The 17,671-nt window shown below is 55.4% G+C and overlaps 2 protein-coding genes across 2 annotated transcripts; one reads left to right on the top strand and one right to left on the bottom strand.

The window, feature by feature from the left end:
* Positions 1–3,207: 3,207 nt before the first annotated feature.
* Positions 3,208–11,112, bottom strand: BESB_017330 (enoyl-CoA hydratase/isomerase family protein; the record flags this gene model as incomplete). The annotated part of the gene is made up of 14 exons (XM_029360448.1): positions 3,208–3,594; positions 3,969–4,052; positions 4,446–4,581; positions 5,121–5,206; positions 5,570–5,701; positions 6,337–6,395; positions 6,736–6,802; positions 7,078–7,144; positions 7,779–7,890; positions 8,201–8,281; positions 8,682–8,855; positions 9,330–9,469; positions 9,691–9,800; positions 10,432–11,112. The coding sequence occupies 14 exons, from the start codon at positions 11,110–11,112 to the stop codon at positions 3,208–3,210; spliced, it is 2,316 nt and encodes a 771-aa protein (XP_029216424.1).
* Positions 11,113–12,435: 1,323 nt separating this feature from the next.
* Positions 12,436–17,137, top strand: BESB_017320 (tRNA -methyltransferase family protein; the record flags this gene model as incomplete). The annotated part of the gene is made up of 11 exons (XM_029360447.1): positions 12,436–12,627; positions 13,015–13,138; positions 13,797–13,832; positions 14,128–14,202; positions 14,539–14,597; positions 14,764–14,826; positions 15,343–15,411; positions 15,720–15,790; positions 16,002–16,060; positions 16,611–16,750; positions 17,069–17,137. The coding sequence occupies 11 exons, from the start codon at positions 12,436–12,438 to the stop codon at positions 17,135–17,137; spliced, it is 957 nt and encodes a 318-aa protein (XP_029216423.1).
* Between the last annotated feature and the right edge of the window lie 534 nt (positions 17,138–17,671).

Raw genomic sequence — 17,671 nt, 5'->3', positions numbered from 1 at the left:
CCTAGCGGGCGACCTGCGGACCTTAGCTCAGGTCTACGATTAAGCACTCGAGACAGACCACAGGAAGAGAGGGCCCCTCTGTTTTTTCCAGATTGAAGAAAGGGCGCGCGAGGAGGCGGAGGCCGAGGTTCGATCTCAGCGGCAAAAATGCAAATTCCAAGAAGAACAGAAACAGGTAATCCGCGCGACTAAGCATCCATACCCACAGCACAGCGCGTGGAGACGCTCGGTAACATACACAGCCGGCAGCGACTACCGCAAACCGGCATTGTAAGCCCTAAGTGGCAACATTATGGAGCCGCTTCCCTAATTGTTACGAGAGAGAGGTGTCGTTTGTTTCGCTTCGCGATCCTTGCACACCGTCATGAAGGCGCCGGCGAGCCGAAGTATTTCATGCATGCCTGCTTAACCGGTGTACCGTATCGTGGGTTTTTAAGGTGGTTCACACCCGCGTCGCTGAGGCTGCTCACACGCTCTACCCACACTGAGCAGTTCGTAGGGGGTGTTCCGGGGCTTGGAGATCATAAGTCTGAGAAAGCAGTGACGCTAGTCTGATACAGAAGGTGGATCTTGTCCGTGTACGGACAACCTGACACACGGGAGAAAGGCCCCCCACTTACACTACGGACGCACTAACTCTTCATGCTTAGTTCACAATGAGGGCGAGTACGCACTTGGTATGCACATCGATCGCAGAGCCTCTCCGCTAGATGCCAGGCCCTAGAACAAGAAGTCCTGCGCCTGCGCCGTGCCACGAAGGAAAAAACGGCGATAGCGCAGCAGTGCGAGGAACTGGAGGCGCACAGAGAACACATGACCGAAACACTCGAGGTAAGGGAAGCCCCCCAACACTCGAGGCTTTCCTGTGGATGATGCGCGTTGCGCCCAAAACTGTCTGCGCACTGGGTAAATCCCCCGCCGGAGGCCTCGTTTGCGATAAGCGAAAATGGCCTCGATGAGCGCTTGGGAACGGGACAGCACTGACTGGCGGTCTCACATGCTCCCTCAGAGCCGCATGCTGGGCTGCGCGCCCGCGACATCGGATTGTAAGGGGGGGCCGGTGTACGCCTCCGCGACCTCGCCTGATTCTTACTTCACGGTACCGTGAGACGCACGCCCATGATCCATCGCAGCACGGAGACGGTGATGTAGCCACGTGGTGGCGGCTTCACACTCGCCTGATGCCTGCTGCAGGAAGCACAAAGAGACTGCCGGAATTTGGAGGAGCTGCTGCGAGCTCGTGACAACGAGATCTGCTGTTTGAAGCGAGCTGAGTCCGACCTACGCCAACAATTCCAGGTATATATTCGGATTTTGAGCCCAGCTCTGTGTTTAAATGTCGTCTCATTCTGAGAAGTCTCTAGGGCTTGCTTGTCTTGGTAGCGGAGTTGAGCAGGTCCGAGTCTCCCCCAACAAAGGCACTTCGTCGTATGAGACGCTGGCTGCATCAAACAAAAAAACGATTTCACCGACGAATTGTTTATAGCAGCTTTCCTGAAGTAGCATTTGTCCACGCCCCAAACGGAGACTGCCCACGACGAATGAGAGGGTAAACCTCTCTTTCGATGCCGATGACCTTCCATCGCGCCCCAGCACAAAGCCCTGCTCCATCGTCATACCTCAGCGCCGCGGGTAAGAACTGCCGCATGCGTACTCTACATCCGGGAGCCTCTTTGCAAACGCTGAATGCGTGCTTCGCAGCGAGAGAGAGCTGAGGCCGTAGAGGCCGCGACCGCTATGATCGACGCCGAAGTGAATGCGAAGGTCTCGGCACTCAAACAAAGATTCCAGACCAAGCTCCAGAGGTAAAAGGATTGCTTGAGTGTAGCAGCTTTGCTGTATCCATGCTCGGGGCTCACGTTTGACGACTTCCAAGGCGTTCATGCCACCGTTCAGGCTGCAGAGGAAGCTCGCGGATCGAGACAGTTACGAACAGAAAGTTAGGGAAGTGATGCACGCAGGTACGCTGTGAAGTCTGTCTTCCTAGCGAGCTCCGACTCGCTTCTCCCAGGATGCACATCAGATACCACGTGATTCCGATTGCGCTGAGACACCCTAGCAAGCACAACTAGCTTTTTTGGAGGACTCTCTCTGAGCGAACAGAGCCCGGGTCACACAGGGTAGGGTCTCTTCGTCACCGGACACTGGATCAGCAGACCCTCGTCACTACGAAGTCGAAAGAACACGACTAAAGGGTAGTGGAAATGTGCGCCGTAAGCGGATGCAACTGCTTCTTCCACTCCATGGCTGCTGGCAATATCGCGCCAGCTCCGCCAGCGGGCATCTGCATGCCTCCACTGCTGCTCAAAAGGCGGCAGCAGCGGTCTTCATCAACCAGCACATAACTTGTCCGACTGTGGAAGCGTGTGGGACCTGCCACCCTGTTGTCGCCGGAACGCGCCGGTCAACGATAAAACATGCAAACAGTGCCGTTCCCCTGTCTCGTCTGTGACTCGCGAGCAGAGCTGTGCAGCCTCGAGCGGTGGAATCAGGAAATGGAGGAGTGGGATCGCGCGGCCAGAAGACGAGGCAGGGCGAGAGCGGCGCTCGGTTCCTGCGCAGCTGCCTGCGATCCATGCCACCGGCTGTGACATATTTACGTTTGAATGCATTCTTGGCGTCCCTGCTTCGAGTACAACTAGACGGTACCAGATCGTCCTACACCTCTTTTCCTGTATTGTGGATCCGCGGCGGAACAACTCCGGGGCTTTCCGAGCCGCCATTTTGCACGCTTCTACGCGTCTCGGCGACAGAAAAAAATCGCTTGCTGTGAAATCTGTACGGGTCCAGTCAAAGAGCTCAGGATGTAGAGGGGAAACCGATGCCTGCGGCCGATCCATGCTCGACGTTAAGCCCAAAGCGGTTCACGTGGAGCAGCAGTGCCTCTTTCGTGTGAGATCATCCATGTCTTCCTAGTCTTCACGCTGTCTACCTTACTCGAAGCACGCATCCGAAAAATCGGATACGCTCGTCGAGCTGCCATGGAAAGCAGCTCTTTGGCTTGACGACCTTCTGAGTACCCGCCAGTAAACACCACGTCGGGAGCGGTCAGTCTGCATGCCGATTCTGTGCACTGCTGCATGCACTACACTTTCGAAGGTGCGGAGTTCGATTCACTTCACACGGCAAACCATTTCATGCTGAGACCACAGCTCGCGTAGTATTGTGCATCGACACACCTCTGAAACAGGACTACGGAGAACCGCCCTAGTCTTCCTGAGCACTGGCGCCGCCGCGAACTACGTGCTCTCTGGCCTGCGCTTGACTTCTTAGCTGCTTGAGGGCCTGAATGCGCTCCTGGATAAACAAACTGTGGTTCCACTGCATTTGCAGCTTGTGCATGGCGTAGGGATCGTGGTCGTTTCCTGTGTCTTCATCGAAGTCGGGGTGTATGCGCCGAAGAAGGGGATGCGCAGACAGCGGGAATAGCGTCCTCGGGGCCACCGAGAACTCAGGACAGGGGAAGAAGTATGCGCAGGACGGTGAGATCTGCGGCCCCCCACGAGCCGATGCAGCTTCTCCGAAACCCGACGCCGGCGGGAAGAAGCCCGGCAACGGGCCTAAATAGTTCTCTTTGTGAAACCACTGTCCTTTCTGCGCAGCCAGAAAAATCCAGGATAGCAAAACATGCATCTCTGCGAAAGTGACACAGACACCATCGAACGAACTCGTTCTGCCCTCCTCCCGAAGAATCTTCTAGGAAACACAAAAAACGCTACACTCCACTCCTTTGCCATGGCGGGTCCACGACAAACGAGATAGTAAAGCGGTTGAGTCACACCGGAAAACCCTTCGCACTTTCACGGACGCTATTTGCAGCACACGTGAGCGGCTTGTACAGGTGCAGCGCACAGCCGCGACTCTGAAGGGAATTGTGTCTCTAGAGGTAAACCGCTAGTTGGAGGTAGACAAAGAGGAAGCGGACGTGCACAGAAACCACTGAAAAAGCACTCCTTTGAGCCTCTCACCTTCCACTGCGGAGGGTACGCATATTCGGGGTCAAGGCGCCCCGCGAGCTTGAATTGAAGCCCGGTGATGATATCGGGGCTCCACTGCAAAGAGAAAACAGTCCTTCGGAACATTTTGGATGCAGTCAAATGACCTGATGCCACGGCCGCGTCCCAAGTCACAGACGCCCATATACGCCTCTGAAATAAAAACACGCGAGACTCGTCAGTGCGCGCTTGCCTCGTCGAATTTCCACACTCTCTTGAAATAGAGACTCTCTTGTTCCCTCCTCGATCACCACCCGCATGACAAAGCAGAACGCGTACGCGAACGACCGGAGGGCGACAGCACCACCGGAGGCGCTTCCTCGCGGAAGAAAAAACGTGCCTGCGCCGCTACGACGTCTAGCGAAAAAAAAAAACGCACACCGGCAACCTTTCTGAATCCAAGCCGTCGGCTAGAGCGCCTCCTTTTGCTTTCTTCAAAAAGGAACCTACCGCCAAAAGACGCAGCGCAGCGCGGAGCTCGAGCTGAAGGGCTTCTTGCAAGAGTCGGTCTTCGATCGCCTCTAGCACCTGCTTTCGGCAGTCGCCGTGGAGCGAATAGGGCACCGACAGGCCTGTCCGGCGAATTCTGAAGAAAGACGTCGCGTCCAAAAACTCAAGGGGGCGTGGCGGCTACACCACAACGGCGAAACACGAGTGAAAACGTGAAACGCGCCAATGCATGGGTTTGCCCGCGCCCACGCGTTCTGCCGCCGCGCCACGGGTTCCGACCCTCCCTATCGGAGCGGCGTCTACCTTACTGAGCGAATGAAATTTTCTTGCAAATGACTGAGAGACGAGCACGTTTGACACCGCCCCATGTAATGGAAGCGTCCGCACGCAACATGCACAGTTTCGCGAGGATATCTGCAGCGCTACATGCGGCGGATTCGAACGAGAAAGAGGGCGCTGAACCCACAGAAGAGAAAGTAAACCGCGGGGCTCCTCTGGAGCCCCAGACAGGGAGCGTTGGAGTGGGAATGCAGATATATATATATATATATATAAACATATATGCATAAGTATATATACAGAACTGCATGATGTATTCCGCCCTGTTTCCGTGGGTGCCTTTTTTTCGGTCCTCAAAGTCTGCTGCGGTCGAGGGAGAAGAGAGCCTGGTCTTACTTGTGCCACTCGCTTCTGAAGATTCCGGCCTCCTGAATGATGTCGCGCTTCAGCTGCTTGACGCTGCGGATAAGCGCGAAGGTGACCTGCAAGGCGTTGCGATCGCAGGGCGCACAACACACAGGAGCGCTTAGCCATTTTGTTTGCACTCGCGAAGACATGTGCTGCGCGAAGGAATAACCAAATAACACCAGAGTTATAGGATGAACTCACAGAGAGAGAGGGCAACGCCATGTTGGGTTTCCTGGAGCAAGGGCTCCACACATCCCAGGCTCTGGTGAGCGCCATAGCGTCGTTTCTTGAGCTAGGGTGCAGATCCCCGCCACGCGCCGCCGCGCCGGCGATGGGACGTGGACTGCGATCGGCGACTGGACACATCCCATGCAGACGGAAAAGATGCCGAACGGGTGGTGTAAAGCGTTTTCACCGAATGCGAGGCTCGTGCTTACGTCGGCGGCTAAGGGCGATCGCTGCGCAAGACGATCCAAAACGGCGCGCGCCCAGGCTGCGTGCATCTGGTCGACGACGCTTGCAGTTTTGCGCGACGCAGTGACCTTCAGGCGCTCGCAGACCTCCGCAACCTGAAAGCCATTCAACAACAAATGACAACACCCGGCATACCTGAGCTGAGAGGCACCCAAGCAAGAAGGAACGCACAGACGAGCGCGCAGGCAAACAGGGAATTCACCAAATGCACAGACAAGAGATGCTGTCGAGAGCCAGAGCAAGCGACGACAGAAAGCATGCGTCAGCAGAAGGAACGGATAAAGCAACGATGACATGTGCAGGAGGTGCGAACTGGCAAAATCGGAATCTGAACCGTGAACCCTCGAAGAGAAACGCAACGCCTCGGAAACTCATTCCAACAAAAGACGACAGGAGCATAGCCAAGAGACAAAGACCCGAAACAGAGTCACAGACACTCAAACGGAGAGGCCGCAAAATCCCGTGAAAATACCCCAATTTGAGCACCGGGTTTAGTAAGCCTAAGTATTGTATTATTAGTATCATTCCTATGCACCTCCTGGGTTTCAAGCTTATTCCAAGAAGGATGGAGAAAACATGGATGAAGCAGGTCGATTCGTGAGACGAAGCCGGATAAGCGCCGCAGGAGCAGAGACTCCTGTGCTTCTTTTTCACTATCTGCAAACACGAGGCTTTGGGTAATACCATAGCGCCGGTGTGTACGAAATCGATGCTATTACGCCGAACTCACATTTGAGGCATCGAAGTGCTCATGAATAATCTCCTCCCACTCGTCCAGGGAGTAAGTGTCTGCAAGAAAATCCAGGTGAGAGAGGAGGAACGAAAACAGATCCGTTGAAGACGCGGGGTGACGCAGCAGCAAAGCAACGCTTTATGCACCGCGAAATGTCACAAAAAGCACGCACAACCGCGACGAAACAAAAAGATGCCTGCAAGATACGGGAAGAGCCCCTAACGACCCGGGTACCCGAGGCACAACCGAAGACGCGCCACTGAGTTTTTCACGACATGCAGCGGCTGGAATGACGCGAAGCGCCCCTCCTGAGGCAAACACAGGACGCTCCAGAGGTAGACACAGACACCGCGAACGCGACCGCAAAGCCACAGTCCTCCTATTGCTCCAGCTCACCCGGAACTTCCAGAAAATGTTCCTCCAGGAGCACCGCGGCCTCGCGTTCAGACACTTCGAGCTGTTTCTGAAAAGAGGCACAATTCAGAGAAACGCCGTACCACCACGTCGTCTCCCTCGGGTACTTACTGCCGCAGCCGACGAAAACGTGCACGTGCTGCACCGTGGGGCCAAGCTCTCTAAAGAAAACAGCACACCCTGTTCCGAGAGCACATGGAGTCCCAGGCACGAGACGATCATCTCCCCACGTCAAGTTGTCTAGCCTGGAGCGTCGAAGAGGGAACTGATTTCTTCTTCGCGTGGAGAGACTCGAGAAGAAATGCAGATGCTTTGGAGGCTTACCTCAGCGGTGAGTTCCAAGAAGGGAAGCGCCTCCGGCGACACCCAGTGCTTGCAGAGGCCAGACCACCTGAATGGAGAAAATCGACGCAGCAACGGTTCGCTCTCCATCACAGAGAGAAGAAAAACAGATGCTGCCCTCTGCGGACTTGCCGGGTTGGCACCTCGTGAACTGTCAGCGAACCGGAACCATCCAGTCTCCAAGAAAGACGCCGAAAGGAGCTAAACAGGGAATGACGCTCAGTGAACACCACTCCCGCCCGATTCGCGAATCAACAATGTACAGCTGTTCACGACAAGGGCTGCTAGATACCGGGAACTGGACAACGACTTATATGAACGACAAGGTTATGAGTCTACTGGAATTTGTAATACAGGATTGAACTGTGGGCTACATTCAGTGCTCCAGGCAGAGCCCGGTTCCCATAAAGTACAAACGCACACACACGCAGGCGCAGGTTCTCATCTCTCAGCTCCACGCCGCCCCTCCTACAGCAGAGACAGGCTCGCGTCCCTCGTTGCCACCGCCCCATCCACGAGAAGATGCCCTCCTCTCTCCACGCATATATACATATATATATATATCTAGAAACACGCACATTCGAAGAGGTACATACAGCGGGCAACGCGCGGCTCAGAGACGACGCACTCTTGTGAACAGCCGCGATTGAGGACTCTACAGACCTCCAGTTGCTGAGACTCACACTAGGTCGGGGCCTGAGAGCGTGTGACCGGTCAGGGCCAGAAAAGTTCCAAGAGAGCCGCGGAGATTCGCGAGGACGAACGACATTCCCGAGTCCGGAATCCACCCATAAGCTGCGAATAAACACAGAAGAAAACACAGGGCCTCCCACGCCTTCTAAAGATGGCGCCCGCGTCCGTCGGCCTGAACTCAGCAGCCTGTCTACCAAAGCCGCCTACCAACACCTGTCTCCTCCCTGCTTTCATAGGTCTATGACTCGACTCACACGTAGAGATTCAAACACGAGAACGAGAATGTATGCAGCTGCGTATTTCGCTCGCGCGGCACTGCCCTTGGTCTGCTCAACCGAATCACGACCTCTCTGTCTTTGAGACCGCCAGAACGCACCTCCTGGTGCGCAGACACATGCAAGCATACACTCACCTGTAGGGTCACACGTGAAGGAGGACGAGTGGTACGCTGCGCTGCGATTTGCTAGACAGCACAGAGCGGCTCCGCTGCCCTCTGCAAAGAAACACAACACGCTACACCCTTCCCTCTATAAAAGTTTCGACAAGAGCGTCAAGGGCTTGTTGACCAGACGCTGGTCTACACGCAGACCTAAGGCCTCCAAGGAAACTGGAGAGACCTACAGTCATGTAGGTTTTCCATGGATATTTGCAAACATTAATATACACACATATATGTGCACATGTACGTACGCCCTGACGCGCTACAAATTTGCCTGGATGAACACGCGTATATAATCATACGTGCATACATCTGCGCGTGACGCAGACTGGATGTCGGATCTATCAGCGCCTGAACGGTGCGCGGCGTCGGGAGGGCGTCGCCCGGTGCCCAGCTTGAATTCTGTCGCTCGCGCTCAGGCTAACGAAACGAGAAGCAAACCCCCAGGATCGACGTATTGGAGACATGCCTGTCGCGCCGTTCATGAGGACGATGAGCGGCTTGGTATAGTTGTGAATGAGGTAGGCGATGTCGCAGAGGTTGCGCAGCTGCCAAAGCGCGACCAGCGGAATGGTCTTCTGCTTGCTCGCACTGGACATTTGCGTCAACTCAGCGAGGAAAAGGAGCTCTAAAAAAACGAAGCGCGGCGACACCGACAAGCCACAGACTTCCTATTCCGCTGTGCGCAAACAGGTGCGTGAACTCGCTTCGGCTGATGAAGATTCGGCTCGTTCGAGGAGTCTGTCAGCCCGTACACACGCGCAGCGCCAAGCGTCACTGGAGAAAACTGCATCTTTACTCTGGCTCGTAGAAAAAACTCGAAACTCGCGTAACTCCACGGACTGCCGAGAGCGCCAACATGCTCACTCGCGAGCGCGCAAGCACCAACTGGACGCACACACGCGCACATCTTACGCACAAAGCGCTAACCGAATGCATAGAGACAGCCAAAATTAGACACTCATATTCACACACAACTACACATATATACGTGGATACACCTACAGATACTGTATATACGTAGACATATGTTATGAGAGGGCGCCTGGAAGCCGCAGGCCTCGTTCGTGCGGACTTAGAGACACACTTTCGGTGGACGTACCCTTCAGGTCGAATCCGGCGCTGAAGAAGTGCCGATGGCGGGACGTCAGGATGACGAAGCGCTTGAGCGAGTTCACTTCGAGGTCGCGGAGCTTGCGATGCAGGCCGCAGAGGCCTCGCATGTTCAGAACGCCGGCCGAGCTGAACGCCACGACACGACCCACACACGCCTCCGTCGTGCAGGCGCCAGACACGCCCTGAAGGAATCAGTGCCGTCGAACTCGAGCGCGAAGGAGTCGACCGCACCTGCGTGAAGCGAGGGAAAAGGCGCGGCTAGGCACCCGGCGGTCAGCGAAGCGAAGAATCTCCAAAGTGAGAAGCCCGCTCACCACTGCGCCCACAGCCTGAGAAAGAAGACTCACTTGTTGAGAATGCAAGTCCCCATGCCAACGTTGCTGCGCTCCAAGACTTCCGCAGCGAGGTCGCCGCCGCCGTCTGCGTGCGCCCACGTCCGCCCAGGGTCTTCAGCGAACTGGGAACAAGAAAAACGAAAGCTGTCGAGCCTGATGCACGCCGCAGAGACGCGTTTGTTTAGAAGGAGCAGAGATATGGGAACGTCCCCAGAACGGCAGATACGGCCCCTCCGAAAGTTTCCGATTTATCATTGAGTTCCATTTTAAGGCCTACAGTAAAAGTCTACTCCTAGTTACTGATTCGTTCTTCGGGATTTGTAGCAACTTCTAGTTTTCAAGAAGAGATTAAAGGTTTAATTGAATTCACTTTTAGAATTGCACTTAACCGCTTGACAGATTGGAAGCTAAGAGTATTGCTGCCGACTTAAACGTTATAGGAACTGGATGAAACAGATATTTTAATCAATTCAACTCACATTATTTACACGAAAAGCCCACGGTCCTTCCCCACATAGCTGAATCGAGAAACAGTTTCACTCGCGCTGTCCATGTCGCCTGCTCTCCTCCGCGCGCCGATTCTCTCTGCGTTTTCTGCTGACTCAGCGCAGCGAGCGAGACGGCGCTGCCCTTGTTTCGTCTACGACTTTTCCAGTCAGCGGTCTTCCCTCATGGTATGACTTCTCTGGAGTGCATGCCGATCGCAAAATAGTTTCTGGCTCGACTAGAACATCATCGAACGCCACGACGTACCAAGACGTCCTCAGGGTTGATGAAACCGGGATCTGTGCGGAAAAAGCCTGTGCGCACACTGCGCGCCGAGGTGCGCATCGCCCAGCTCTCGCGGTGCCGCGTGTTCTTTCCTTCTCTAGAGAGAGGCAGCCGCGGAAAAGAGGCAAGCGGCGTCTCAGAGGTGAGCGACAAACCCGGGCGGGCTGCGGTCGGCGAGCCAGGCGCCGCCAGAAGAGACGAGAAAGGACAAACAGGCCGCCGCTGAACGCCACCGACGGAAGACGAGTGAACGGAGGCCACAGGCGTGTTCTGCGAAGCCTGAAGGGGCGAGCGAGGCGACATGAGCTTCAGAGAGGAAAACGACACGAAGAAAGTCGGCACATGGGGGGGGGATGATGAGGCTTCAGAGATAGCGGCTAGAGACGTGAGGGAGCGACGACGCGAGGTTGCGGTGAGGGACGCACGCAGAGCGAAAGAAGAACACGAGGGCCTGTCAGGGATGCAAGGCAAGAAAGACGCGCGCCTCGTCTCCGTGGTGGCCGCAGCTCGCGGGCTCACGCCGCCCCTCTGCTCGCCTAGAGCGCTCAGGCCACTCAGCGAGCGACAGCGAGCGCCGGAGAGCTCCCCAGCGGGGAAAATCCGCCCGTGGACGATCTGCGACAGACGGCGCAGCGGCGCGCGGGCAGCGCGGGACGCCTCCATCGTCGAGAGGTGCCGAAAGATATGGGGAAATTCCGAAAAATCTGGAGAAGTCCCGAAATAGCTCTGGAGGAAGGGCGGAAGAAAACGAGACGAAACGTACGGAGAAAGTCAGGGAAAACCCGAAAACCCCGGTCTCCGGAACAAAACAATCCGAGACGCCACAGGGAGTGTGAGAGAAGGCAGAAAATCACAATCCTAAATCGCGCTGAAGAGCGACGAAACGACCTTGCGGGCGACGAGAGAGAAAGGCGGAGGCGCTTTCGTAAGCCTTCGTTCTCACTCGAGCGCCAGGCAGCCACACACATGAGCTGCAGAGAGGGAGGATAAGCAGTACTCCCTTCCGCGCGCTTCTTCTTGTACCTAGAAGCCTGAGGTCCGTCCTCTTTCGCGTCGACGTGTGAGCAGCGCCACACACACACACAAATGCTGGTCTTTTCTCCCTAGGAGAGTGAGAAATACGAGGAAAATGCGGAGAAAAGGCGAAGAGAAGAGAGATGATTCCTGCCTTTCTCAACGTTTCCTTCGCTGCTCGTCTTTCCTGCCGGCATAGAACAGGTCTGAGGAGGCAGAGAAAAGACGGAGGCAGCCAGCCAAATAGAGAGGCACAAGAAGAGGATTTCGCCCCAGAATGCGCGAAGGCGGAAAAAGAACCCGAATACTGAACCTGGTCCTGATCTCCGCGGCTTCACCGCTGGAAAAAAGAGCGGAAACGATGCACAGCTGTAGTGAAATTCTCCGCAGTTTTCTTCGAGAGAAGTCCCGGCAGTACCCACAGCGGTAGGGCACGTCCGCGAAAGAGGACAGACCGAACATGTGTGCGCAAGAGAAGCGCCTTGTCTCTTTCTCTTTTCTTTTTGCGAGGCGTTTCTGGTCGCTTTTCTCTCTCCACGTGCGCCTGTTCTCTCCGCTGGGTTTTAACGCGCATGCACAATGCGCATGCGTCGACTATTTTTCTTTTACGGGCTTCGAGTGCTCACATCGATGCGAGAAAAAACTGCAGATTCCAACGAACATGAAGGGGTAGGAATCCGAGGAACATCCGGCGAAGACGGGAAACAGGCTCGAACAACACCCCTTTTCCGAGTTTCCTCGCCGTCCCACCTCCCTCGACGCCCATCTCTCTTCGTGTACGCGTGTATCTCGCTGCCGTTAGAAGAAAATTGAAAAAATATTTCCTCTCCGCAACCTCCCTTGACACTTTGGTCATTTCTGGTGTTTCTCTTCCCTATTTTCGCGCCGCTCTCGCCGTCTGTGAAGAGCCTCGGTGCGGGTCCTTCGCTCCACTATCTCGCCTCTTCACCGATTTCTAACTTCTGCCAGACAATGACGGTGACAGTCGAGCGCGAAGGCGACGCAGTCGCTGCGGAGAGTTCGCGCGAAGCCTCCGCGCGGAATCCCCTGACTGCGAGCTGCAATGATGCTTCTTCCTCCTCCTCTGCAGACGCGTGCGCGGCGCCTGGCGCAGCGGAGAGCGCTTTGGTGAAACCCAAAAAGGCCGCGTATCGGCAGCGTGCGGTGAGATCTTTATCTCCTTCAGCCTCGCCTGCAAGCGCCGCTCGCAGGAACTGTATGTCTCCTCTGTCTCGCGTGCATGTGTATGACTGAGCGCGCGCGTCGCTCGCGTGCGGAGACGTGAACAATCTACAAGTACATGTGTGCACATATGGATGGATATGTGTATAGACATATTCGTATGTAGATGAATGTGTATTTTTGCGTAGTCCTGCGCAACAAGAATAGACTGATGTATCGGAGTGTCGGTGTGCAGGTCCTCCTCTCTGTACAGCCGCTGCGGCGACACCTCTGCCGCGGCGCTCTGCGTTTTCTGGCGTGTCGTCTCCAGCAGTCTTCCTCTTCTGGCGAGATTCTCTCGGACCGAGGCTGTGCTTTTCTTCTTTTCAGCACTGCAATCCTCTAGCCGACTCGTACATTGTCTATCCGCGCAGCCCTGACTTCGTAGACTGGTCTATGCACTTCCCCGCCTTCTTCCCCGAGGCCCCCGGTCCGCGCGATCTAGCTCTCAACAGTGAGCCAAGACACACCCCCAAACTGCGCCAAGGAGACGTTCTTGAACACACAGCTTCCCCTTCTCATTCTGCTTCACAACCTCTCTATATATCTATATGTGTACCTCTCTATGTATATCTGCATATTTATGTCGAGGTATGCATGTATTTATATCTGTATTCACCTGTGCCTATATATCTGTGTCTCTCTGTGTCTCTCTCTCTACATTTGTGTCGTTATGTGGGGATATGCATGCGCGCGGCTGTGTTGTGTGCCGCGGAGACTCTCTCTCGGAGGCGACGCAGCAGAAATCAACCCACATGGAGAAGCGACGGTCTCGCAAGCCTGCAGCTGTGCTGCCACCTGCGCAGGCCGGTCTCTGCATCCGCAGATCGGCGTTAATCTTCAACTGATATCCAGAAGTGGTTTTTTCGGCGAACTGCCCCGTCGTGCGCCAGACCTGAACGCGCGGAGCTGCATGCGCGACGCCCGCTCCACGCCAGAGAGATCGAGGACCACTTGGTGGAGAGAGCACTTCGGCGCGTGGGTCGTGTGCGGACTGCCTTCCAGCGCAGACACCCGTTTCATACCCCCACGCGGCAGTGAACGGCCCAGAATGTCGAACACCCGAGCGTAATAAAGCCGGCTCCTTGTGCGCTGCTTGCGTTTGCGTTCAGCGGAACAGTACCCCATTCGCTACCCTTCTCTCCAACGTAAGCGGCCTGCGCGTTGCGCAGACAGAGCTCGCCGCGTGGTTCTGAGGTGGTGGCGGGACCGTTTGGCACTGCAGGCGTTTGGTTCTGCGTCAGGGCATGCTTCGGCAGTGATGCGTTGGCGCGTTCGCTCGTGGAGCAGAGCCTCGGGACTGCTTGCGTCTGAACTCATCCTAAATTGCGAAGGGGGATTTACTAAGGGTTGTATTGGTAGACCTCTAAAATGCTAAAATACTGAAATTGATTTCACTGTCCATGCTGAATCCCAAATTTGCGTCTCCTCGACTCTCCTTAGCGCCACACCTCAACGGCTCGGTCGGTCGCCGTGTGGAGTTCCTAGACGTGGGCTGCGGCTTCGGAGGCTTGCTAGGTGAGAGGAACTCCTTGTCACTTCGTTTTTTTCAGTTTTATCTACTCCCCTCGCCCTGCCTCTGGTCGCCGTGAGCGACTAGAGCCCGCCACCGACGCCCGGTTGCGCCGCGGGCATGAGCCTCAGCGGTTTTATCGAGAAAATTTCAACTCGCGCGAACACATCATAGATCTACTCGTGCGTCATGCAAAGTGCCCATACGTGCTGCGAAGCGAGGAGGAGTCTCAGTTCGCACGTCGCCTTCAGGTGGCTGCGTTTTCGCGTTTCCAGCGGGCTCGTCGCCATCTGGATTTTCGCGGCCTTGCCCCTGTGGATTTTGCTGGCTTTCTGCGGCAGTTTCTCTCGCGCCGAAGTTTCCCGAGACGCTGATTATGGGGATGGAGATTCGCGAAAAGGTGAGTGTGACCGCTCGGCGCGGGGTTCCTCCTTGAAGCCGCGTAGCTCTGCCTCAGAAGGCGGCGCCTCACCCGCGGCTGGGCACCGTTATCAAGAGAATTCTCGGTTTCAGCCGTCGCCGCCTTCATTCCAAGCCGCCTGTGAGGTTTGAATTCTTGTTCGTAGGTCACGAACTACGTGGGAGAGCGAATTGTCGCGCTGCGCAAAGAGCATGCAGCCGCCGGTCTGGTATGCCACGACTCTTAGGGTTTGGTAGTGTCTCGTGGGTGTTGTCGCTGCGGTTCTGCGCCTCTCTCTGGAGCCTCCCAGTGTCGGACCTCACATGCCTCGACAAATTCAGCTCCCAGCCTAGACTTTGCAGCTGCGGGATCTTGTTTCTTTGCGTATGCTGACTCCGGTGCGGTCCTTCGCGTCGCCTTTGTGAAGCTGAAGCCTCTCGAGTCTCTTCGCAGTTCGCCTTGACCGAAGCGCTGGCGGAGCTTGGCGTGCTGGCTTGGTGTGCGCCTCTCTGGTGATCGGACGGCTGTGTCTTTTCGAGGTCATTTCGCGAGGAGTCCGTTTCTGGCGCACTCGCCGTTCGCGTGCTTCTTCAAGGGATTCAAGCTTTTTTCTTCAGCGTCTCTGGCGCACGCCATTCAGTGCCGGAGGAGGCTCTTCCGTGTTTCGTGACTCCCGTCTAGGTCGCCTGTGGGCAATTCACATCTTTTCTTTCGTTTCTTGCCTCGGACGCTTTCTTTTTTGCAGTACGGAAATGTCTCGATTATTCGCACGAACGTCATGAAGTTTCTCGTTAACTACTTCCGCAAAGGCCAGGTATGTCCGCGCCCCCGTTTCGTTGCCATCCCCGCGGAACTCCACTGCATGCGCGAATCTGAAAACAAACTGTGCCGCCGCGCGGCTTCACCTTTTAGCAGAGGTTCCGTTTTTTCGTGCTTTGCCACGCGCCCCTAGCGGAGCCTTTGCGAGACGATGCGGAGGCTGTGAGCGCCCGACTCGTGTTCCTTTTTCGGTATGATAGTCGACGTTGAAAGGCAATGTATGAACAAGACTGAACCGTCGTGGAGAGGCTCAGCTGTGCTCAGGCGCGGGGCTTTCCAGGTCTCTTTTGGTGTCCTGTTCAGCTCACCAAGATGTTTTTTTGCTTTCCCGATCCGCACTTCAAGCGAAGCAACTGGCGCCGTCGCATCATCAAGTACGCTCGCAGACAAAACAAGTTCGAGCTGTGTGTGCATTGGAGCCTCTCCAGCGAGTGATTCGCGACACTATAGTGCCACTTGTCGATTTGATGCTGCTACTGCGTCTACATTAGCCTTTTCTCGTAACAGCGTTTCGGCCGGTGGCGGAGAGCGGTCGACCTTCTTTTTCTTTTTAGGGATTTTGCGTCTTTTCGTGCGATGCTGCAGCGCTCCAGTCCTGTCCCTGTACGCTTACGTTCTTCAGCCTGGCGGGCTACTCTACACAGGTTCGTGATTCGCGCCTCATTTGTGACAAGAAACGGATTCAGTCGCGCAGACGCGATTTTGATGGAAGTTTCAGTCGCGGTTCGCATCTCTGAGGCGCGCTTAGAGCCCTCGACAGAGCAAAGCACGCGAAGCCTCGCTGGGCTTCAAAAACGATCAATGCCGTCGGGAGTCTGCTGAAATATGAGTGCTGAGACTCCGCGTCTCGTATCAGATTTGCTCGCCGTGTGGATACCTTTTATCGAAGGCCATTCTTTCGGTTTTCCACGCCTTTGAAATCCCGCTTTTTTCCCCGTGCCGCCTGTGGATTCGTTTCGTTCTTGCTCACTAGTCCCGCACATGTGAGGCACACACGTAAGCGGCCCCTTGGTGTTCGCTGCGTTGGCGCGTTAAAGTCCGTAACATTTTCAGGTTCCTGGGATCGCGCGTCGTTTTTGAATCAGAGTTGTGTGCTTATCACAGGTGTGTTGAGTGAGCGAGGCGCGGACTGTGCGGCGCGTTTGTCGAGAGTCTCTGTTTCTTTCGGTGTGGCGTCTCGCTCGCGTTGTTCAGTCACAGACGTCGAGGACCTCCATCGGTGGATGCGGAAGTCGTGCTTGCTGCATCCGCTCTTTGAGGAAGTTCCGCTGACTGACCTGAAAGACGACCCGTGCATCGCCGCAATTGAAAGCGACACAGAGGAAGGCATGAAGGTAAACCAGCGTTCTCGCTGGACATATGCGACTCGAATGCGCACCGAAACCCAACTGCAGTTTGAACACGGACGACAGGCCGCTGCGCGATCCGGCGAACTGGTGATGGAGAATAGACTCAATCCGTCTGTATATATATATATATATATATATATAATCGCATGCATACGTGCAAATACCCGTATAGAGTTACATCCGCCCGACCTCGAGCCTAGCTTGACTGCTGAGTGTAGACGTAGTTTCACTTTTTGGTGAGGGGTTGCATCAGGGATTCTGAGGGAAAACGCGTACACGCGCGAGTTTTGTTTGCGTTCTCAGGTCAAACGGATGGGGCAGCCTTGCTACACGTGCGTGTTTCGCCGGCTCCCCGACAGGCCTCTCGAGTGAAGAACTTTCTTCATCTGCTTCCTCCACTGTTCCTGTTTCTCTAGTCTATACAGCTTCCTCTGTTGGGTTGCACGCTTTTATTGTTGCACAGAGCCTCGTGGAGCGCTTCCTGTGCCGCGCTGCTTTGGTGCCAGTCGCATCTGTAGCTCACAAACCTATATGCCCAAGTACGCAGCTTTCGTAGAAGATTTTCTTCCGACAGTCAGACCGTCGCGGTCCTCATTTTTTTTCAAAAAAAGCCGAGCCTGCCGCAAGCCTCTGTCTCCTGAGGACCAGCACCTCGCTTACAGGAGAGCAACTGCGGAAGAAAGATATTCAAAAAGCAGCTCTGATTATCGCGCGCTCACCCGCTCTTGAGAGTGCGCCAGGCGCTTCGTTTGAGACACGCCGCAAAGTGATTTTCGCTGGATGCCGCAGACAGTTACGTGGGTTTGATTAACTGGAGTATCGGCAGCAGGCGCCGGCGGCCTAGGCATTTGCTCGAGTGCGGCGTCTGGGATGTAGGCAAAAGCAGCAGGACACCTGAACGCAATA

The sequence above is a fragment of the Besnoitia besnoiti genome, chromosome X (assembly GCF_002563875.1).
Source record: "Besnoitia besnoiti strain Bb-Ger1 chromosome X, whole genome shotgun sequence".
NCBI classification, from domain to species: Eukaryota; Apicomplexa; class Conoidasida; order Eucoccidiorida; family Sarcocystidae; genus Besnoitia; species Besnoitia besnoiti.
Note: the sequence above shows the minus strand (reverse complement) of the source record. Positions and strands in the feature narration are given on the sequence as shown.